Source organism: Geotrypetes seraphini, chromosome 16 (assembly GCF_902459505.1).
Source record: "Geotrypetes seraphini chromosome 16, aGeoSer1.1, whole genome shotgun sequence".
Lineage (NCBI taxonomy): Eukaryota > Metazoa > Chordata > Amphibia > Gymnophiona > Dermophiidae > Geotrypetes > Geotrypetes seraphini.
In genome coordinates this window covers 4,910,167-4,933,954 of record NC_047099.1, presented here as the reverse complement: position 1 = coordinate 4,933,954, position 23,788 = coordinate 4,910,167, and the positions used below count along the sequence as shown (strand labels likewise).

The window sequence follows — 23,788 nt, the reverse complement described above, 5'->3', positions numbered from 1 at the left end:
ATACTGGAAGAATTTAACACTGTTCATTTCTTTATTTAACTATTTATATTACACTTCAAAGAAAATCATCCAAAATGGATTGCGACAAACATATACATAATTATAACAGGGCAGATATATATAAATAACAAATTAAATACCACATTCAAAGTCTTTAGTAAACAGGAAAGGCTTTGCCTTTTGCTGAGCAATGTTCAATAAACTTTTTTAAGGCAGGATTTGGGGATTATGAAGTCCAAAGATGCAAGGCAACAACAGAAAAGCTTCTGTTCCACATAGAAATTGATAAATTCCTACTCTCAAACAGCAAAATGAAAAACCTGTCCGAATTATTTAGTTCCATCACTTAGTTCTTTCCCATTGGCCAACCACAACAAACTTTGCAAATAGTTCCCACTGACCAGTCATGAAGCAGGGTGGGGCCTGTCTTCATGTCAGCCTTTATAGCCAATTACATTTCTTATCTACTGGCTCCTTTCTAAATAAATTTTGGCCTGTCTTTTGAAATAATGTTCTACAGTTTAACAGCCTTATTAGCATTCAATCCCTACCCCAACGAGATTAGAGTCTAAGTGGGTTCCTGAGGTACTGAGAAATAAAGCCACTTGCCTAAGTTACAAGGGGTGCCAGTGTGGGGAGCATCTACTTGCACCAGGTCTATCCTGTGCTTCCATTGGCCGTTGACACCAGTTGGGCTATCTCTACATTGATGTCCTGATTGGTCCAGTCTTTTCTGATGTCATCCAAGTGGGCATCAAAATCTACCAACTGACTGTAAGTCTTGGATTTCAACATCACTTTGGCCACATGGCGAATCTCTTCCCAGTTCTGCCACATAATCCTTGAAAAATACATAAGAAAATGGATAGTCATGAAAGTGGTCAACTTCTGTGGGGCAGGTCTCAAAGCTGCCAGATGGCTCAATGTCAGCACTATCCACCACCATGGTTTCAGTTCCCTGACTCAGGACTGTGATGACACTAGATTGGCAAGATAGAGAATGGATATAAACTAGAGTGAAGGGGCACTTAACAATAGCCCTGGAATCTACAAATGAAGGCTATTGTAGTCCAATAGAGGCTGGTTCCAATTAAGCTGGAAGCCCAGAAGAGGAGAGGAAGAAATTGCAAACTTAAAAGAAACCAGGTTATAAATCCCACTTCTCCACCTCATCACTCCCTCAAGCATAGGAAAGACAATGTGGGCCCCAAAGCAATTTCTGCAATCACTCACAGTCTCTTATCCTTTGGTATCCAGCGTCTGTCCTTCTGTTGCAGAACGATGACCGGAGGAATCCCTGGATTCACAGAGAGATTTTGGTTATCCAGCTACAAACAGAAAAAACATTTTTTCCCAAGGATTAAGAATAGTTACTACCTGAAGGGGAATTCACCAGTCCACGACAGAAGCCAGGCCCCTGGTTACCATTCTGTGTTAAATATGAGCAATATAATGCTTCCTTCTCACCATAATTAAAACAGCATCTTCAAAATATTCTGAAACTCGGCCAGCAATCCGGAGGGCAGCCGTGCTAGGACTGAGGAAGTGTAAAAAGGAAACCATGAGAGACGAGCAGCATCAACAAAGATATACCTAATCTAATCGAATCCTTAGGTTTGTATCCCGCATCATCTCCACGTTCGTAGAGCTCGACGCGGTTTAAAGTAGGAGAAATAGGAAGGAACTACAACAGAGGGTTAGAGGTAGAAGTGTGAAGAAAATTTAGAGGACTTGGGATGCCAAGATATAAGAGTTTCCTTGATTCCTAAGTTGGAGGGAGACTTACATTTTTTGAGAAAAGCCAGGTTTTCTTACCTTTTATCATCTAAGCTGGCATTAGCCTGGTAATAACCAACCAGCCCTCGCCCTTGTTCCTCTGCACTCCAAAGGTCAACCTGTCCGTAAGAGAAAGACACAGATCAGCCTGCAGCAAAGCTACTGAAGGCAAGGGGAGGGGGGTGCAAGCTCACAGTACCTGGCTCAGCGCCACCTCCAGCGGGAGCGAGAGGGGAAGAAGGCCATGGGAGAGAGGGACACAGTCGGTCAGCTCCAAGCAACCCGTCTGGCTGCCTCCACATCCCAGCAGGATACCGTTCACTGCCATGTGGGGATAACGGGCTGCGTGCAGGCACATCTTCACGTAGGCCTGCATGGAGATCTCCACCTCACACATCTCTCTGGGGTTGCAAAGGTGACCTAAGAGGAGCAAGACAAGAATGTCTTCCAGCCATTTTTTATCCCCCCCCCCTCCGAGTCGGATAGGTCAGTCCCCCACCTACCTGGCCCCGCGCTGCACTTCAATCTTCCAGCCGCTGCCTTAAACCTGCCCGGAAGCCTCCTCTCAGCCGGAAACAGGAAGTGATGAGCAAGCGAAGACTTCCGGGGCAGGCCGCGGCGCGTCCTCCCTTGCTCTAGGTGTCGCCCTCTGGCCGGCACTTCCGGGAAAGAGGCGCGAGAGCCGCGGTCGCCGGTGCTCGCGCTAAGTCACGCGCTTCTTCCCTCGCCGCCGTCCGAGATCTCACTCGCAGGTGGGCCGGATGCCTCGCTCCTGCCGATGGGCCCAGCCCCCCGTGAACTTTGAACTTTACCCCCGTGGCTGAATGGTTGACATCTCGTCCTCGAGGCGCCTTGGCAGATAAAGGCCAAATGGTCCATCCTAGGCCCTCTTGAATTCAGAGCTGCTTTTGTCCTTATGGCATGTGCAAACTCTATACTGTATATCAGGGATCTCAAAGTCCCTCCTCGAGGGCCGCAATCCAGTCGGGTTTTCAGGATTTCCTCCATGAATATGCATGAGATCTATTTGCATGCACTGCTTTTATTGTATGCTAATAGAACTCATGCATATTCATTGGGGGAATCCTGAAAACCCGACTGGACTTTGAGATCCTTAGTCTATATTGATATTAGCAGTGGCGTAGTAAGAGGGGGGCTGTCCATCCCGGGTGCCGTCTTGGTGAGGGTCCTCCTGTCTGCGGCCCCCCCCCCCCCCCAATGCGTGCTTGCTGCCTCCTCCCTCCCACCATACCTCTGTAACATTCCTGGCGCGAGCAGCAACCCCCAGCCTGCTGTCTCGCCAGCATCGGCTCTTTCTCTGATGTCGCTTCCTGGACCTGTGCCTAGGCTGTGATGTTGGAAAAAGAAGAGCCGAAGCTGGCGCCACAGCTTGTGGGTTGCGGTGGAAGAGAAGCGGTGCATGCTTGACAGGAGGGGGCAGGGAAGAAGCATGGGGGGTGCCATCACCACTCTGGGCGCCTCGCATCCTTGCTACTATCCGTAATTTGTGTCGAATTAGGATAAAACTTGCACTGTACTGTGGTAAATTGTAACCTGTTAAACTGTATATTATGCACTGATCTCTTTGGGGAGGATGGGATAGAAAATGAATTAAATAAATAGGTGTTTGTTCCTGTTGGACCTCAACCCCACTCTCTGACAATCTAATCCCCCTAGGATTCAAAACCCTGTACCCCTCCAAGGGTCATAAACAGATAGCCATAGAAACATCGACTCCCAGGATTATGTTACCCAGTGGGAGGTCAACACCCTAGTTTGCAGGACCATATCAGGCAACAGGGCATGTCTTGGGCTCTGCTACTTTATTTTCCCCATGGAATAACCAATTTCCCTGCTTTCCCCTTCAGCTCGTCACAGGTGCAACATTGCATCAGGCCCTGCAGAAGACCCCCAGCATCAGGGCTGGGGCGATGAGTAAGAGCGATGATAGAAGAAGGGCAAGAAGAAGAAACCAGGCATCGATTCCTAGAGGAGCGGCAGGCGGTGTTGGCTGTACTGAGTGCTCAGCCCTTGGAGATCTCCGAGGAATGTTTTCAGCCACTGATCCAGAGCCCACTGCCACTCAAAGACAAATACTGCGAGATCGATGCCTGTGACGTTATACAGACCAATGCCATCGGAGAGGTGAGAGAGAGTCATGATTCTACCACCAGTAGAGAAGAGATGGGTAGGGGATCACAGCTGTGCCACAGGGAAAAGAGTGGGGAGGGGAAGGGGGTCTGTATCAAGAAGTAGCCTAATGGTTAGTGCAGCAGCTTGAAAACAAGGGGAGCTGGGTTTGGTTTCCACTGCAGCTCCTTATGACTTTGGGCAAGTCACTTAATCCTCGATTGCCCAAGGCACAAAATGAATTTACCCATATGTAATATGTAAACCGCCTTGATTGTAACCACAGAAAGGCAGCATATCATGTCCCATTCCCCATCATGATATTCCACCATCAGGGAGTGGGAGATCAGAGGTCACAGTTGTGCCTCCTTCAGAAAGGAGAGGGATTTGGCATCAGGGGTGCCCTGCTTTAAAGAACTAATGGTTAAGGCTCACAGCTATATTTTCTTTGGAGAGTTAAAGGTACAGAGGTCAGGGCTGCTTTGCCCCAAAGGAGTAGAGAAATTGAATGAGTCATAGTCTGCTCTTAGATGAGCACATTTATTCCCGCTCCATTCTCCCTCCCCAGCCCCCGGTATTCCTCAGGAAGATCTCCACTGCTTTCAACATCTTGGAGAAGTATGGACGGAATCTGCTGAACCCCCAGAAACCCAAGTTCTGGAGAGCTGTGAAGTTCAACAATCCAGTCTTCCGGAGCACTGTGGACGCTATCACTGTATGTGAGGGGTGGGGAGTGTAAGCAGGAGCCCAGGTCTATTCGGTGTGTTAGTCACATCTCTCAGGGGGCAACATAAGACATAGCTATTGTAAAGCTAAGAGGATTCCCCCCTTCCCTCTTATCAGAGCCCTCAGAGGTATAGGGGACACTGACCAGCAGTACAAAAAATTTCTGCTTTCATAGAGGTGGGGGACGCTTCCATGCTTTGTGTTCCAGATTCAGGCAGTTTTTATCCTGCAGGGTGGGCGCCAGGTCCTACGACTCTATGGATACACGGAGGAGCAGGAAGACGGCATGAGCTTTCCCCAGGAAGTGGAGGCCCCGGATGTTCTCAGGGTGGCTTCGGTGACTGTGGATGTTCTTTTGCTGCGCTTGGAGTTGAACCTTCTCATCTCGGTAAGGAACCAGGAATGTGAAGATATGGTCTCCATATGAAAGCAGGGGGTGAAGGGTTTCATTGGGTTGGCTTAAAGGAACTGGGGGTAGAGTGAGTAGATTATTAAGCACAGCCAAAGCACCAGTTGGTGGCTTACCAAGGAAATGCTCTGTCTCATTCCCTTCATGTTTCTTCTTCATACTCCACTCAGCCTGATGGGGGATGGTACTGTGGAATTGGCCTTTCTTGGACTATAGTTTCATAAGATTGCATTTGGAAGGTACTTAGAGAAGAGGGTGGGAGGGTTTAGTTTTTTGTTTTTTTTTATATTTTTAATGTTTATTGAATATACTCAGTTTCATAATCAGTACTAATATTACAGCTTGTCCATTTATAGCATTAAACATTTTTGTCCAAAATTTACGTAATTCTCATTTAAACTTTTCCACCCTGTTTCCTCTTCTCACTCTCTCCCCTGCCTCCATCCCAATCCTGTTCCTATTTGTACAACCATCAATTCCACTGCTTCTATCTCTGGCATCTCATTGTTTCTTCAGAACTAATCAATACGTTCAACTTTATCCATCAACTGCTTCATCCCTTGTTTCTCCCTCCTCCATACGCCTCTCCTACATTTTCTCAATCTGGGATTTTGCTAAATCTCTTTGGCTATTTGCCAAGTGGTAAAGGTGGGAGTTTTCCTATTTTTATTCCCCTCTCAACTCAGCTAGCCGTCACAGGGCCATTCCTTGGGCAGGAGCTGCCAACTGTGGTCTCTTGGGTTATAAGAACGCAAGATACACTGACAGCTCATGCAGTTCTCCTCATGTCTCTGCTTTCACAGCTTCATGTTGAAATGCTGGATGGTCCCCTCTCTGTCTTCGCTCTCTGTTCCACCTGCCAATACAGTTCTAGAAAATATTAGTTCAGATTTTAATGTACAACGCTGGGTATGTCTAGCAGCACTATAGAAATGATAAATAGAAATAATAGTTTTAGGTACTCAGCCAGTGTGGACCCTTAGTTTGGCCACTAGGAGTCACTGTTGAGCAGTAATCTTAGCCAGGAACTGAACCCAATCCTTCACTCCATGGCTATGTATAGCACTCGATGTTTAGTAGGAGTTATGTGCAGTGGATATCCTGTATTTTGGCCATGTGTCAGTCAATCTAAAAGGGTGGGATTCATATAATAAGGGAGGGGCCAGATGGTAGCCGGTTAGGCGATTTCAGCGGATGAGAGTCAGCATTAGCAGCTGAAAGCGGACGGTCAGAGCTCATAAAACCCTGTGGTTAGGACTCCTTTTATCAAGTGCCTCTCCTCAGCTCTTAGGAGAAGGAGGTAATTTACTTCTTTTCCATCTGTTTTCAGAATCTGCATCCTCACCCAGAGAACTTCAGCAAACTCCTGCAAAAGGCTTCCTTGCCTGAGGTATACTATGGGAAGGAACGGTTTCTTCTTTGAGCTATGTTATAGGGAGGAGGTCTTTTCTGCGGTATGTCTTGGGAGCTACAACTTAGAACAGGTGGCAGAGTGTCTCTGAAATTCAAACCCAGACATTTTCCGTTTGCTTCTAGGCACCACTTGCTTCTGACTCGGTCCTAAAGCATGAAGGGATTTCAGGGGCTCCTCTGGGGTCTGCTGGTCCTCAAAGTAAGAACCCTCCTTTCTCAAACATTATTCTAGCCTTCCTAATGTAAGAAATGATAGAGGTATGCTGTGTGTGTGGAAGAGGGTGTGCTGTAGGGAATGGTGAAGTGGGGGAATTCTGGGTGTATGTGAGAGAGCTGTAGGGAGTGGTGGGGGGAGTTCTGGGTGTATGGGGGGAAGAGCTTTAGGGAATGGTGGTGAAGGCCAGATGGTGAAGTTGTGTTGGCTGTGGAGGATGCTATAGCATGAGGCAGGAACACCTGATTTGGGGGAGCTTTAAATCAGAAACTATGGCCCGTGAGCTGGATCCAGTGCAGCGCCCAGCATTAATTTTGTCAAGTTAGGTGTCCTGCTGAAACCTACCAGCGATCTAAGTTAAGGAAGGAGCGTGCCTGTTTTGTTGCCAACATCACTACTCGGAGCCTTGAATGTGTTTGCACATCTCTAGGTAAAGCTGGGAGAGGGGAAGGGCTGATTGAAACCAGAGATCAGAGAAGATTATGAAGCCAAGGAGAGAGGTCACAGCAATAAGCTTTGTGGGTTTTTGTCGTCTTTTCTCCTCTCTTCAGCCCTCATTAGTTTCATAATAATGACGCCTCATCCTGGCCACTTAAGGGACGAGCTTTTGTCCCTTTTTGTACTGCATGTACTAAATACTGCTCGAAACTGTAGGCGTGAGTTCTAGTGCGTCGTTTGGAGAAGATGTTTTCCCCACCCTGCTTTAAGTCACGGTGGAGGCGGCTTATGTTTGCTCTTCTCCCTTTTTACTTAGGTTCCCTGACCCAAGGGCCATGTATGCTCTGTGGAGGGGAGGATGTCTCTGTTCACTGTCCCGTTTGTAATCAGATTCTGTGTTCGGAGTGTGACAGACGCCTGCACCAGCACCCATCGAGGTCCCAGCATCACCGTGTTCACCTACTCTCCTCTCCTCTCAGCACCAGGCAAGGCCTACCCACTCCACATCCTCAAATTCGTTTATTTATCGCATTTGATAGAATGTCTCTTTGCACAAGGTAACCCAAATGGTTTATAAAGATAAGGTTCTGAGCATAAGAAAAGCTGAAAGGTAATGGAATTAGAAAAGGTACCGAGAAGAGCGACGAATATGATGAAAGGGATGGGATCACTTCCCTATGAGGAAAGGCTAAAGCGGCAAGGGCTCTTCAACTTGGAGAAGAGACGGCTCAGTGGTGATGTAATAGAGGTCTATAAAATAGTGAGTGGAGTAGAAAGTTTATTCTGTTTTTGATATACCGACCATCAGCGAGTATCTGATCAGTTTACAGAGTAAAATTAAAATATAGTTATTATTATTATTTTTTTTTCCAAAACCCAAAATATAATTCTATAATAAAAAATAAAGTCATTTACTAAGGGCTCCTTTTACAAAGGTGCGCTAGCGTTTTTAGTGCACGCACCGGATTAGTGTGCGCTAGCCGAAAAACTATCGCCTGCTTAAAAGGCTAGCGCGCGGGGCAATTTCGCACGTTAAGGCCCTAACGTACCTTTGCAAGAAGGAGCCCTAAGTATTTACGTAATTGACGGATGGAACTAAGACTGGTTTGATAGATAAGGGTTAGGGTGGGAGAATAAAATACACTGAAGAAAAAAAAATAATAATAATTAAAAGGAAGGTAAAAAGGGGAGGAAAGGAAACAAAAGAAGGGGGCCCCTTCTTAAAAGCAGTTCAGTTTCATCCTTGGATCAGAGGAGGGGTGGGAGAAGTGTTCTTGTCTCATGTTAGATATGTGTCTCGGAATAAGAATGTTTTGAGTTAGCTGTTAAATTTGTCAAGAGATTCTGCTAATTGGATGTCGGGTGGGAGAGAATTCCAAAGTGTGGGCGCGGTAACGGAAAAACTCATATTGCGAGTGTCGAAGAGCTCCTTAATTGGGGGGATAGTGAGCAAGTTTTGGTTTGTAGATCTTAAGGCTCATGGACTGGAATAAGGGATAAGAGATTTGTCCAAAAAGGATGGAGAATGAGTGAGTTTAATTTTGAATGGCGAGTAAGAGTATCTTATATGTCGCTCGATATGTTACTGGGAGCCAGTGAGCTTCACGAAGTAGAGGTGTAACGTGGTTGTGTTTACTTGCCTTATATAAGAGTTTAATGGCAGTATTTCCAAAAATACTAGGACTAGGGGGCACGTGATGAAGCTAAGTAGCAGATTTAAAACAAACCGGAGAAACTATTTCTTCACACAACATAGTACTTAAATTCTGGAATTTGTTGCTAGAGAATGTGGTGAAATCAGTTAGCTTAGCAGGGTTTTAAAAAAGTTTGGATAATTTCCTAAAAGAGACATCCATAGGCCATTATTGAGGTGACTTGGGGAAATCCACTGCTTATTCCTAGAATCTGTTTTGCTACTTGGGATCTAGTTAGGTACTTGTACCCTGGTTGGCCACTGTTGGAAACAGGAGACTGGGCTTGATGGACTTTCAGTCTGTCCCAGTATGGCAACTCTTATGTTCTTATGTGAGCCAAGTATAGGACAATCAAGCCTTTGTGACATCACTGCTGAGGTTGGCTCTTAGGCATTGGTGGAATGAGGCATTATGATGTTACAAGCTCAGCTCTGGAATGTTCTTTGGGGATTCCGCATGGAATGTTGCTACTCTTTGGGATCTGGGTTGGCCACTGTTGGAAACAGGAGACTGGGCTTGTCCCAGAATGGCAATTCTTATGTTATGTACAAACATTTATCTAAACACATAAAAATATAAGACATACAAACTACCAATGACCATAAAATCGAGACTGACTCTATACAGGAGTTGTGTGGTGGGATTTGAACACCTCACACAGCCAGACCTGCTCTGGGAGTGGCATGCTGTTTGGTTTTGCAGCTTAGACCATTTCAGGATCTTTCTTTTGTTTTCTTTCCTTATAGCTCCTGTTCACTGGCAGGAGACCCCTCCATGACCCCTTCTCCATGGACTCCTCCACAATACTCTGCTGGACCCACGCCTTTCTCCGAGAAATGGAGGAGTCTAATCTCGGAGTCACCGCTGATCCCTGGAGGGAATGCTCCAAAGATATCTCCTACCTGGGACGCTTCCATCACTCGCACTGGGGGGCGGCCACCTTGGCACTGTGCATGCTGCCGGACTCTCAATGAGGCACGAACAGTGTTATGTGTGCGTTGCGATAAGCCCAGGGGCTACAAGGGGATGCCGGAGCAGGATAAGGGGCTCTCAGGGAGCCGAGGGAGGTGGTCCTGTCAGGCCTGCACCTTTGAGAATGAGGCAGTTGCCATACTGTGTGCGATGTGTGACCGTCCGCGTCTTGCCAGGAAGCCAAGCCTGTCGCCAGGAGAGGAGCAGCCCGAAAGCGTCATTCATGTGGGAACACCAAGACAGGAGGTACATCAAGAAGGTTGTGTATGGTGATAGGTTATTGTTTATTCTTTATTTCTTGCCTTTCCCAAAGTGGGTCACAACAAAGTCCAAACATAGTCACAATAACATGACAACAACCATCATAAAACATAACAATAATATCAGACCTCATAAAAGTCACAAAAGGCTACTGGCGGGGCCCCCCCCCCCCCCCATCCACATACAGTTCAGGTCCCATATTTCATCCTGTGGAAAAGATGTTTTTTCAATATTTTCTTGAAGCTATTCAAATTTGTTTATTGTCATATGTACCCCGGGAGTTTATTCCACTCTTGGGGACCCACACGAGAAAACATACTAATTCTAGATGCAGTCAACCGCAAATCAGCGTGAGTCATAGAACGCAAGATGTGCTGCGGTTCGTGTGGCAGAATGCTATCCATCAAATACCTCGGCGCCTGGGTATGGACGCAAAGATACACCGTAACTAGTAATTTATAAAGAATTAGATATTCCAATTTCAACCAATATAAAGATGCATAGCTTTCCGTCACATGATCACACTTTCGAACAATCAAGTTCTGAGTAACTTGCAGCACACACTACGACAATGCAGTTATATCGCGAAATATCAAGTTACAGTAGCATAGAAACAAGATGGCAGATAAAGGCCAAATGGCCCATCTAGTCTGCCCATCCGCAGTAACTATTATCTCTTTATCTCTCTCTCTGAGAGATCCCACGCGCCTATCCCAGGCCCTTTTGAATTCAGACACAGTCTCTACCACCTCTTCCAGGAGACTGTTCCACGCATTTACCACCCTTTCTGTAAAAAAGTATTTCCTTAGATTACTCCTGAGCCTATCACCTCTTAACTTCATCCTATGCCCTCTCATTGCAGAGCCTTAAATATGATGCCTGACAAATACAATCGCAAGTTGCTCAGTAACCGCAACTTAAAATATATATATATATTTTTTACCACTGCACATTCATGCCCTCTAAACGTCAGTCATGCCTAATCCTTTCTCTGCAGGCCTGCGTTTGGGAATGTAATATTGTGTGTGTTTTTGTAAGTCTCTTTCCCCTCCATTCTCTGCAGACCTGTGGTTTTGTTTGTGCACTGTGTGCGTTTGTGGGTATGTAACCCTTTTCCCGTTCTTTCTTTGTAGGCCGGCGGATGGGAGTGCGAGCACTGCACGTTTTGGAACACCACAGCAGGGCGTGTGTGTAAGATGTGTGATCGAAGCCGCATTGATGCCAACAACACTACAGTCCCTGGTGTGAACTCCACCAAGGAGAAGGACCCTGACTCCCAGTGCTTCAAGGCTTTGCTGCTTGCTCCGCTACCTGCACCATGCGAGGAGGTGGAGAGACTGCGGCAGGAGAAACTACAAGAGGACGGACAGCGACTGGTCAACATGATTCGGGTCAGAGTCCACCATATGAATGAACTTCATAGCATGTCTGTACACATGATACAAACACTGTGTAGCACAGCATGGTGTTTACCTATGAAGCCCCCATGGAACTGAGGAGTTGCATTATTTTGTGGCTTCAGGTGGTGGTTTGGGTTCTGGTTGGAATGAAGCTTGCTGTAATTATTTGGGTTTCGCTTAGAATCAAGAGGGGCTTGGATTGGACCTGCGCGAGTGTTGTGGTTTTGGTTCTGGTCGTAGTTGGGCTTGGGTTAGGTGCTTGAGTGAAGGGCTGGCAATAGAATGGATTTGGGTAGGAGTTAAGTTGAGTTTGAGTTATTTTAATGGTCAGGGTGCAAGTTACAGTATATGGTTAGTTAAGGATACTTTAGAATTAAGAGGATTTGAGTTAGATGTTTGGGTTATGGTTTGACTTACTGTTGGGATATAGTTGAATTGAGAATTACGACATTGGGTTGAAAGTTGTCTATGAATCATGCGGAAAATAGATTAATTGGGGAAAATAGTGATAAAATAAAACTAATATAAACAACTCATAATAATAAAAATCATAAAAGAACCAAGAAGAAAATCAATAGTGGAAATAAAAACAACAGCCCATGGAAACTCCTATCCATTCTAAGCACACCATGACATAAAAGGCCATCACAAATTCATAGCACCTTTGACCTGCTCCTCTGTATTCAGATAATATGCTTTTCCTTTTCCCAGGCTGGAGAGTCTTTTGGGCTGCAGCCAGAAGAGGTGTTCTGTGCTGTCCAGTACTCTGGCACTGAGGTTCCTGTGTATTGGCTGCAGTCAGAACTCCCGTTTGTGCTGGAGACGGTGGTGGAACTAGCCGCACGGACCAAGGGGGCCAGGGATGAAGCTGCGGTAGGGGCAGTGACGCAGGAGGAGGCCAAGAGGGCCTGGTTGGCCTGTGATGGGAACATCGAGGAGGCAGCAAAGTACTGTGCTCGTGAGAGGACGAGGAAAGTAAGTAGCATGTGGAAGGGGAGAGAACAACTTACAGTTGGGATTAACCTTTCTTGGGTTATCCTTGTTATCTCTTTTTGGCGCCCCATTCCTTACTGTATCACCTGCAAAATACTTTTATTGACTTTCAAAGTAATAACGACGGGTGAACCCCTCGTTCTTGCATGTTTTTTGATTCCATATACACCCTCAAGAACTCTTAGATCAGAAAAACAAAAATGACTTTTAGTTGCCAACATATTAGGACTCTATGCCCTTGTCTCTCCAGTTACTGAGTTCAACTGATAAGTTTAAAGCATCGGAAAAAAAAGAAACGTTTTTATCACAACAAATAGTGGCATTCGGCTTTCGAGAGTTTTCTGCAAGACACAAGAAGTTTTAACCTAATGTATTTTCCTCCTTATTCTCCTATAACAATCCTAGTTCTGCATTTAACCTTATTGTATGTGATTTTATTTGTCATTTTAAGTTCGATTTGATTTTAGATTGTAAGCCGTCCAGACAGTTTTTATCCTTGGTGCGGGATAGTAAGACATGAATAAACTTGTATTTTTCAAGCATTTATGTTTTATTAAAACTTGTTATGCTGCTTGTTCTTATGACAGGTCCTAGCGGTTTGCAAATACATAATGTATATTTTATTTCATTGCCCCCACCCAATCATGGAATCATTTACCACCGGACATTAGATTAGAAGTAATCACACAGTCATTCAAGACTACACCGAAGACCTGCTATTTTGAGGGATCATTTGGGAAGGACAGTTTGTCATCAGAAACCCTTATATCTATTGAAGAAAATTGGTTCTATCTAGTGCTTTCCTATCTCTAATGGAGTTCCTTTCATATATTATTTGTATTATAATGTAAACCTCTTAGGTCTGTAATATGCTGATATGGTATAACAAATGGTACTAAGACTTAAACATAATACAGTCAAACGGTTTGCAAGTAACGCGGTTTGCGAGTGTTTTGCAAGATGAGCAAAACACTCTTGCAAATCGTGCCTCGCAAACCGAGTCCCGAGAACCGGCATTGCCCGCCTGCCCAAACCCTTACAAGATCTGGCACTGGCATGTCTGGCACATAGCACCAACCCACAGGACGTGCCAGTGCCGGAAGAGCCTGCCGCTTGCTGCTGATCTCTGCTGGGCTGGGCCTCGAGCATCTGCTCATGCTCAAGGCCTTCTGGCTCCCGCTGTCTCCGAGAATCTCATGAGAATCTCGGAGAGAGTGAGAGCCAGAAGGCCTTGAGCATGCGCAGATGCTCGAGGCCCAGCCCAGCAGAGATCAGCAGCAAGCGGCAGGCTCTTCCGGCACGTCCTGTGGGTTGATGCCAGATCGCGGTAAGGGTTTGGGCAGGTGATGCCGACTCTCAGGGATGGGGTGGAAGCGCACCAGTGGCCTCGGGGATGGGGAGTCTTTTTGGGGTGGGGTGGGGTGGGGTGGAAGCGAGCAGCGCCAGTGGCCTCGTGAGCGATGGGGGGGGGAATGTAGAATGAATCAAGCGAGTTTTGCGTATTTTCTATGGGGAAACTCGCTTTGATATACAAGCATTTTGGTTTGCGAGCATGCTTCTGAAACAAAGGTTCCACTGTATATAGAAAAGAACTCCATTTTAAGCATTGTTTCGGCCACATGTTATACCAGGGTCTGTATTCTTATTTTGTCTTGCTTCGGTATTTATTTGTAACCAGGTGCAGTTTTCGATAAAAAATTGTTGAAACTTAACCCTTTCTTTCCCTGAGGTGCAAGAGATCCGAGCACTGGGGTTCATAGAGCAGGAGCAGATTCTGCAGGCCTTGTACATGAACGCCGGGGATGTGAACAAAGCTGTGACGGATCTGCAGCGGCAGCTTTTGACGCCCTTCCACATCCGTGTCTGGCAGGAGCAGGAGCCGCAGTTCAACTTCAGTACTCCGGATAAGCAGGTACCTCTCTGACTGAATTCTGCAGCATCCACAGAGCCACTGTCCTCCCGACCCAGAACATAACATAAACAGGCTGGAGTGAGCTTTGAGGAACCTAAAGATTTGTCCCGGAAAACGTCTATGGTCTACAGCCCAGAAATATCAAAGAAAAAAGACAATTTAATCATGAATTTATAACACGTGTAACTATTGGGTAGACCGGATGGGACTGTTCAGGTTTTTATCCGCTGTCATTTACTATGTTATGGCCTTCCGGAGCCTTCCTTCTGTGACATGTATGTTTCTCTTTGGCAGGCTTTGGTGCGCCGTGTGTTGGCGGTGTATTCCCTCCCCAGCTGGGGGCGTGCGGAGTTGGTGGTGAGCCTTATGCAAGAGCAAAATCGAAGCTACGAGTTGCAAGACATTGTGGAGGCTGTCCGACAGTCTCATGATAAGGAGTTCATCCGTAGGATGCTGGCACAGGAATGCGCAGTGTGCAGTCTAGAGCTTCCCAGGAACCGTGTAGGTGATATCTGTTACCCCGTAGGATGGGAAGGCATTCCCATTCCAGCAAGTGTGTTTCTGCTGGCAGGAGCAGTCCCTCACCTCATTTCTGCCTGTCTCTGTACAAGGGAGCAGGAGCAGTTGTAGTCACAGGAGCAATCTCTTGCCTCTTGTACGATGAAACCGTGTTGTTTCCAACTTGTGGCCTGACCACATGCTGTACTTTTTTCCTGTCACAGATGTAGTTGCTGTGAGTGACTGTCTCTTTTGTTTTAGATGCAGTCTCTCTTCTGTCACATGTGTGGTCTCTGGTGTGAGTCTGTGTCTTTGGGTGTAGATGCGGTCTCTGAACTCATTCAGATTCTGTGGTCTCTGGTGTGCGTGTCACTTTGATTGCAGGTGTGGTTTCAGGCCACATGCGCATGCTACACTCTCTTCTGTAACAGATGTGGTCTCTGGTGCAAGTGACTGTCACTTTGGTTACAGATGCAATCTCTGACCTCTTGCGAGTGCACAATTTGCCCAGAATGCTTTAAGATGCATTTCACCATTGCAGTGAAGGAGAAGCACATAAAAGATATGGTGTGTCCCAGCTGTAACGAGCCAGAAATCAGTGATGAAGCTGAACTCCTCAACTATTTCTCCACCCTCGACATCCTGGTAGGCAGAGAACAGGAGAAGGGGAGAGGGCTTTTTCTTGTCACTAATGTCATATACTCCTCTTTCTTTATCGTCTCTCCAGACCGGCACAGACGGATGGCCTTTTTTCTTGTCCCTTTTTCTGTCCGGACAGAACTTGGGGGACCCTTTCAGGGGGTTCATCCGGCCTCAGGGGTGCCGCACTCCAGCGGCCGAGTCCCTCCCCTTATTTTCCCACCTCAGTTATAATTATTAGAGGTACCTCAGCTGTATTCCTTGCCCAAAGACAAAGACTACAGCTTTGAGAGCCTGTGGGGTCTGCTCCTTTGTCTGGGAAAGTTTTTCTTTACAAAAAAATAACAGACTGTCCGGACAGAAAAAGGGGACAAGAAGAAAGGCCACCCATCTGTGCCGGTCTGGAGGGACTAAAAGAAAGAAAATTAGCAGGTAAGAACCTAATTTCTCCTTTCCCGCAGCTTCGGGATTGCCTGGACCATGACGCTTACAATCTCTTTCACAAGAAGCTTACAGAACGAGTGCTTATGAAAGACCCTAAGTTCCTGTGGTGCACCCATGTGAGTGAGAGACATTTCCCTGGCACACTAAGCCCTCCACTCAGAGAGTGAGAGCCAAATAAAATAGGATTGTTTCTTTGGTTTTAGGGCACATCCTTTCGTTTCCTGTTTCCTTGTAACTGTATTATTAGATTTCAAAATGTGCAGTGGCCGTCTTAGTCCACAAACATAAAGGGAAAACAACCTTTTTTTATTGAACTGACTTCATGTGGTTAATGATCAGCTTTTAAAGGATACCCCTTTTTCCTCCAATCAGATTCAGTTATGTCAATTCTTGATGCTCACGAGTCTGGGATGGTATAGGTTATCTGTGGGGGTAGGTCACTGATCCTGTATTAATTTCCTTCTTTTCTTTATTTTTGCTTGGTTATGATTTCTCTCTACTTTTTCTTTTCTTTGGTTCCCGTCCCCTCTCCCCTACGGACCTTGAGGATTTAAGTCTATATCTCATGATTATTTGTGAGCTCTTTCTCTGTTCCTTTCTTTAATTTATTGCTGAATTTCGAATCTATTTGTATTTGAGGTTTATGCAAACATCTGCACAAATACAAAGCAATACAGTTTTACTGGGGCACCCTTGTAAGAGAGGTAATAATGCAGACTGCCACGCTTGATTTCTGATCTTGTTCCCCCCCTTTTCTTTCCAGTGCTCCTTTGGGTTTATCTATGAAAGAGAACAGCTGGAAGTGAAATGTCCCCAGTGTCGTAAAAGCTTTTGCATTAACTGCAAACGTCCAGTAAGTGCTAAAGGCCACACGCTGCGAAGAGGCCTGAGGAGCTGGCTGTGGATTAATCAAGACTAATATTTTCTCTCTTTCTCTCTGTGGATCTGCTACAGTGGGAGGAACAACACCAAGGCATCAGCTGCGATGCTTTTCAGAGCTGGAAGCGGGCAAACGACCCCCAGTACCAGGTTCAAGGCCTTGCCATGTATCTGCAGGAAAATGGGATAGGTATTTCCCTGGTCTTTGTGCATGCCATCCTGTACCTTGTGAGCCACCACTTCCCATGCTTTCCTAGCACTTGCCGTGTGGGGAGGGAGTATCTACAGACGGGGAGAGGGACCTTGGGGTGATAGTGTCCGAAGATCTAAAGGCGAAAAAACAGTGTGACAAGGCGGTGGCTGCTGCCAGAAGGATGCTGGGCTGTATAAAGAGAGGCGTAGCAGTAGAAGGAAGAAGGTGTTGATGCCCCTGTACAGGGCGTTGGTAAGGCCCCACTTGGAGTATTGTGTTCAGTTTTGGAGACCGTTTCTGGCGAAGGACGTAAGAAGACTTGAAGCGGTCCAGAGGAGGGCGACGAAAATGATAGGAGGCTTGCGCCAAAAGACGTACGAGGAGAGACTGGAAGCCCTGAATATGTATACCTTAGAGCAGAGGTGTCAAACACCTTCCTCGAGGGCCGCAATCCAGTCGGGTTTTCAGGATTTCCCCAATGAGTATACATGAGATCTATTTGCTTGCACTGCTTTCATTGTATGCTAATAGATCTCGTGCATATTCATTGGGGGAAACCCGACGGGATTGCAGCTCTCCTAGAGGAAAGGAGGGAAAGGGAGATATGATTCAGACGTTCAAATACTTGAAAGGTATTAACGTAGAACAAAATCTTTCCCAGAGAAAGGAAAATGGTAAAACCAGAGGACATAATTTGAGGTTGAGGGGTGGTAGATTCAGGGGCAATGTTAGGAAATTCTACTTTACGGAGAGGGTGGTGGATCCCCGGCATGCGCTCTCGAGAGAGGTGGTGGAGAGGAAAACGGTGACGGAGTTCAAAAAAGCATAGGATGAACACAGAGGATCTAGAATCAGAAAATAATAGTAAATATTGAAGAACTAAGGCCAGTACTGGGCAGACTTGCACGGTCTGTGTCTCTATATGGCCGTTTGGGGGAGGATGGGCTGGGGAGGGCCTCAATGGCTGGGAGGGTGTAGCTTTGACGAAGTGAGCTTTGACGGAGACTTCAGTAGTTGGATCCCAAGCACGGTACCGGGTAGAACTTTGGATTCTTGCCCAGAAATAGCTCAGAAGATTTAAATTGAATCAGGTTGAACAGACTGGATGGACCATTCGGGTCTTTATCTGCCGTCATCTACTATGTTAAAGATAAGCGTGAGATAGTGACTACCTGATCACTAGTAATATGAAAAAGTTACAAGGAAATTAACTACCTAGTCAGAATTATGGGAAAATATTGCAGACATCAAGGCTTCCTAGTCTCAAGTCAAGGCAAAAGTTGCAAAGTGACAAGCTATTAAGAATTGGGTTCAAATGCCAGTTTTTTGTTGTATATGAAAGTGGGAGGGGATGGGGGTTATATCTTTTTGTTGTATGATATGATAGATTTTCAAGTGGTATTGTATTCTAATTGTTTGATATTTTCTGTCCATTTGTGAATTATAAAATGAATAAAGAATTAAAAAAAAAAAAAGGATTCGGTTCAAATGCCAGTTTGAAATGATAAGCGTTCAAGTGAGACTTAAATGACTTCAGGGATTTAAGCCCCCTATACTCTTTGTGTTGTGGGACGGGTCTCCTTGCTTCGTAGTTGTGAGGGGCAAAAAGTAAGGAAGTCTTATTGGCAGGACACCTGCAGCACCTGGAATGGAGAGGAGGAGGAGGGGATCATTGTCACGCAGCTGGTGTGGAGAAGGCGTTAACCCCTCATGTGCTGGCTTGACGAGTAAGGGTTACTCCAGGGTTAACAGAACACCGGCTCTTTTATTTTGCAGCCTGTCCGAACTGTAAGTTCTCCTACTCGCTGGCGCGGGGTGGCTGCATGCACTTCAAATGCTCCCAGTGTCGTCACGAGTTCTGCAGCGGCTGCTACAACACGTTCCATGCAAAAAACGTAAGTAGCTGCACGGGTGCGACTGCAGTGTGCTGGCTGGAAACCCAGGCCCACCCTGGCCTTTCCCCTTCCAGCCCCTCCCCCATTTCCTTCACATAGGAAGCTGATTCCGAGACAGGGATTAGCTAATTTTGCAGAAAGTGTTCATACTTACATCACTCAATAAAATCCCCAAAAACCAAATTTTATTAAAGTAGTGGGCAGCAGTGATCTCAAGACGTTTATGCTGGCTCCGGGTTTAAAATAGCAACAGCAACCTCTAGTGCAGTGGTCTCAAACTCAAATCCTTTGCAGGGCCACACTTTGGATTTGTAGGTACTTGGGGGGCCGCAGAAAAAATAGTTAATGTCTTATTAAAGAAATGACAATTTTACATGAGCTAAAACTCTTTATAGTTTATAAATTCCCCCCCCCCCTTGAAGGACTGCATGTTCCCCCCCTTCTTTGCAGCGTCCTCCAGCTTCTCCTGTGGCCTCCCAGTCTTAGTTTCAGCTAATTACCGCAGCCTGCAGAGAGGATTGCAGTGCTGTAGCGTTCCTTGCAGGCTGCTGTCGGCCTCCGCAGCATGTTCCCTCTGCCGTCAGGGGCAGGATCGCAGCAGAGGGAACATGCTGCTGAGGACAATGGCAGCCTGCAAGGATCGCTACAGCACCAGCAATCCTCTCTGCAGGTTGTGGTAATTATCTGAAGGTAAGAGCGGGAGGCTAGGGGGGAACCGAAGGATGGCGTAAAGAGCGGGCAGCACTAGTACAGACAGTACTAGTACAAACCGCAGGCCACACAATAGTACCTGGCGGGCCGCATGTGGCCCCCGGGCCGCGCGTTTGAGACCACTGCTCTAGTGCTATTCTTTAGACTATCATTAGAGGTTGTGGCTGACATTTTCAGTCCAAAACTAACATGGACAGCAGTGACTGGGGATTACTGCGGCTAGCTCTACTTTAGACCAGGGCAGCCTATGGGAAGGTGGATGGGTGCACTTGTTGGGAGGGTGGGGAGTATAGGGAAAAAAATGGGAGATTCTGGCCAAGCAAGGGAGGCAATGGACAGGACACAGTTTGGAACCCCCGCCTCCCTGCACTTTGCAACGGCCTTGACACTCGGGCCCTTTGAACCCCCTTCTGCTGAACTGCTGGTGGAAATCAGATTGAATGAGTGAAAGCCAGTGGGCAGACAGCTGAGTTGATTCTGCTTCAAGAACGGTAGGGGGTGTGAGCATACATTTTTGTCAATGAGATGTAAATTGTGCAAATTTATGTGACTTTACTGGGGGGAGACTGTAAGCTGTATCCCTCTCCCCTCTCTTAACTCCTCATAGAAATGCTGTCTACAAACCTGCCCAGTTCGGAAATCTCTCCACGCACATCACCCACGAGACTGTCTCTTTTACCTGCGTGACTGGGATGTGGAACACCTGCAAAGGCTGCTGCAGGTGAGGAAGGGCTGAGGGGCTATGGGGAGGGGGGGAGAGAGTTCACAGGCTAGCAATGAAGCAAAGACGAAGGGGGACTGAGGGCTTTTATTCATTTCTTCTGAGACCGGGGGGGGGGGAGGGGAGGAGTCTCTGCAAGTGAGTGGATTTCATCTTTCTCTGCATCTCCCTCTTAGTTTATGGTTCAAAGCTTCTCTTTGATAAATTTTTCCCTGTCCCCTCTCCTGCCTCCTGTTAGACCACTTCCAGATAAATTTGACCAATCGTAACATACTAATGTAACTTGGAAAAGCTTTCTGTTATATCACTGTTTGTATACAGTCTCTTCCTCTGTAAACCGCTTTGAACTATTTGTGGTATAGCAGTATATAAAAATAAAGTTATTGTTTATATTGCACTTTTATTTAAAGCGTATTACAATAAAACATACTTCTTTATCGTCTCTCCAGACTGGCACAGAAACTGATGGTCGTCATGTGCCAGATCCCGGAGAGTGGTGTTTCGGTCCCACAGCCTTTGAGTTGATTGTGCAGGTTTGGGGGTCCGCTGGTCATGGACCTGATGGCCATGAGTGTCAAGGCCAAAGCGCCCTGGTTCTTCAGTCGGCGCAGGGATGCACCGGCCAAGAGGCTGGATGCTCTGGTGCAGCCTAAAGGCTGCGGGATCGAGACACCACTCCGGGATCTGGCACGTGACGACCATCAGTTTCTGTTCCAGTCTGGAGAAAATTAGCAGGTAAGAACCTAATTTCTTCATAATTAAAACACATAGTTCGACCATCAAAAGAGATGACACTTCAGAAGTTTTAAAAATTAACAGAAGTCTTTCTGCTGCCAGAGAGACACTGGACATACTCTTCCTTATTGCTTCCAAATTCAATCGTTTCTTCTCTCGGTTACAGAGGTGCGGGTTTCAGTTTGGCCTGTGGCAGACAAGGTTCTCGTGATGCCAATGTGTTTTTGAGACGATGTTGCTTGATAGATTTCGTTCTCTCTTCCAGACAAAAGATCTTGAGTTTAACACAAACCCCCCAGCTGGGACTCAGCCAGCTCCTGGAGGTGAGAGCACATTGGTGGTGGTGGGGTGTCTACCACACTACGTATTTGTATGTGTCTTTGTCTCTGTCACTTTCCTTCGGGCTTTCTATCTCACTCCCTATTCCCTTTCTGACTTAAGCTGTTCATTTCTCACTGTTCCCCCTATTTGTGGCTCACTCCCTCTGCCTCTCTCTCTCTCTCTCAGGGGGATGTCGTGTGATGGAGCAGAAGGAGACTTTGAGTGGGCTGAAAGACGAGCCCTGTGGGAAAGAGACACCTGTAGGATATGCAGGCTTGTGCCAGTAAGTGACATGGTGTCCTCCACTTCTCCTTTCCTATCGACATGTCCTGTCACCCTCCCACCTACTAAATCCCATCTCAGCTTGTTCCCATCCCTTGCCTAAGAGATCCCACGTTTTCTTGAATTCAGACACAGTCTCGGTCTCCACCACCTCTACTGGGAGACTATTCCATGCGTCTACACCCTTTTGGTAAAAAAAATATTTCCTTAGAGTACTCCTGAGCCTATCACCTCACCTCTTAATCTCACTCTATGCTCTATCACTCTGGAGTTTCCTTTCACGCGCCTCGTGTGTATTTATGCCAGGTAGGCATTTAAACGTCTCTATCGTAGCTTCTCTCTCCCGCCTTTCCTCCAAAGTATACAGATTGAGATCTTTAAGTCTGTCCCCATGTGCCTTATGCTATATCTTAAAAAAGAACAGGTAAATGTAAATTCATTTTTTTATTCTTTCAAAAAATACAAAGACTATGGGACACTCCACCAAGTTACATAGTGATACAAATAGAAGAAATTTTTTTTCGCTTAATGAATAGTTAAGCTGTCAAACTTGTTGCTGGAGGATATAGCAGTTAGTGTATTGGGTTTAAGAAAGGTTTGGACAGGTTCCTGTAGGAAAAGTCCATATTTTGTTGTTAAAATAGGCACAAGGAAAGCCACTACTTATTCCTGGGATTGTCAGTACGTAATCTTGCTGCCGCTTATGATCTGGATTGGCCGCAGTTGGAAGCAGGACCCTCTGCCTCCTCTTACTCACCCCTTTCTAACAGACCTCATGCTTCCCCTCATCCTTCCTTGGCTGAGAGAACACCCCCCCCCTCCCCCAGTGCCTGCCCTAACTTTGTGTGTCTTTCCCCCAGGTCACACTATAAGGAATATCTGGTGAGACTCATAAACAGTCACTCCCTGGATCCTGTGCTGCTCTATGACCTGTCAGAGGCTGAGATCGTCTGTAAGCGATATCTCCTGGCCGTGCCCCAGCGAGCAGCTGGAGAAGATGATCGGACCTACCGGAACCGGTTGCTGAAGGTGAGGAGCAATTCCTTGGTGGGGGGGATGGGGGCAAGTTCTGCATTGGTTCCTGGGGAGGGGATACGTAAGTTCTGCAGCAGTTCTTAAGAACATAAGAACAGCCTTACTGTGTCAGACCAATGGTCCATCAAGCCCAGTAGCTTGTCCTCACGGTGGCCAATCCCGGTCCCTAGTATCTGGCAAAAACTCAAAGAGTAGCAACATTCCAGAATCTCGAAGAGTAGCAAAAGATTCTAGAACCCCAAAGAGTAGCAACATTCCATGCTACCCATCCAGGGCAAGCAGTGGAAGAAGGTGGTGATGAGTCCTGCAGTAGCTCATGGAGGGGGTGGTGTGAGTCCTGGAAGGTGTGGAGGAGGGGGGGGGGGGATGGCGGTGTGAGTTTTGCAGCAGTTCCTGGAATGGGGATGAGTCCTACAGCGCTGCCAGAGCTGATTCCTATATTGGTGCCACATGAGTTAAGAAGTCAGAATGGTACTTAGGGGTGAAGAATAGTGAGCAAAGTCTTGCAGTAGTGCTGACAGAGAAGAGTTCTCTGTTAAACAGTGACATGGCTTCTAGATTGTTCTAGGGTCACCACACAGAAATTGATGCTTATAGTCCACTCCTGTATCTCTCTCTCTTTTGCTGGACAGAAGCTGACGGAGGAGGTCCCTCTTGGAGAAAATATTCCTCGAAAGAGGATTTAGATTGGAAGTTCATCTTTTTGTCTCAGCCTGCCTCTAGGATCCAGGAGCCCTTTTGCTTGGAGAGTGAAGGGTGGACAGCAAACCTCAGCATTAATCGGGAGACACCCAGAATCACAAACTTCAGGGAAAGGTTACATGCCTGAAAATTCCTTCTCTCTTTCTCCCAAAATCAGTTTGTATAAGTTGTATATTTACATCCAGTTTGTCCATCTGTGTGAATTCTTTCTCTTTGTAAATTCATTATTCAAGTACAGTATAAAAAAATGCACTGATCTTTTTTAAATTAGTTTTATTGGTTTTTGTGAAAACATACATGAGTTAACAACAATGCAACTGAAAATGCAGCACATTTGAGCTAATTAGATTCATTGTACAGGATAAATAAAGATTAAGGGTTTTCCATTTGTGACA

At 46.3% G+C, this 23,788-nt stretch overlaps 2 protein-coding genes across 3 annotated transcripts; one reads left to right on the top strand and one right to left on the bottom strand.

The window, feature by feature from the left end:
- Positions 1-8: 8 nt before the first annotated feature.
- EMC9 (ER membrane protein complex subunit 9) lies at positions 9-2,412 on the bottom strand. The gene is made up of 6 exons (XM_033924240.1): positions 2,280-2,412; positions 1,976-2,196; positions 1,816-1,895; positions 1,468-1,537; positions 1,234-1,328; positions 9-841 (listed from the first exon to the last, which is right to left on the bottom strand). The coding sequence occupies exons 2-6, from the start codon at positions 2,171-2,173 to the stop codon at positions 658-660; spliced, it is 627 nt and encodes a 208-aa protein (XP_033780131.1). The 5' UTR covers positions 2,174-2,196; positions 2,280-2,412; the 3' UTR covers positions 9-657.
- RNF31 (ring finger protein 31) lies at positions 2,403-23,788 on the top strand. Of its 2 annotated transcripts, none has more exons than XM_033924238.1 (22): positions 2,403-2,528; positions 3,645-3,921; positions 4,475-4,621; positions 4,865-5,020; positions 6,372-6,431; positions 6,578-6,653; positions 7,423-7,591; positions 9,547-10,018; positions 11,167-11,424; positions 12,145-12,408; positions 14,156-14,338; positions 14,633-14,839; positions 15,308-15,481; positions 15,937-16,035; positions 16,683-16,772; positions 16,874-16,988; positions 18,768-18,886; positions 20,205-20,318; positions 21,319-21,376; positions 21,561-21,657; positions 22,517-22,685; positions 23,324-23,788. In XM_033924238.1, exons 2-22 carry the CDS (start codon positions 3,721-3,723, stop codon positions 23,375-23,377), a joined length of 3,282 nt encoding a protein of 1,093 aa, XP_033780129.1. In that variant the 5' UTR covers positions 2,403-2,528; positions 3,645-3,720; the 3' UTR covers positions 23,378-23,788. The 2 variants fall into 2 exon arrangements, with proteins under 2 accessions (XP_033780129.1, XP_033780130.1); XM_033924239.1 differs by lacking the exon at positions 2,403-2,528 and adding an exon at positions 2,573-2,695.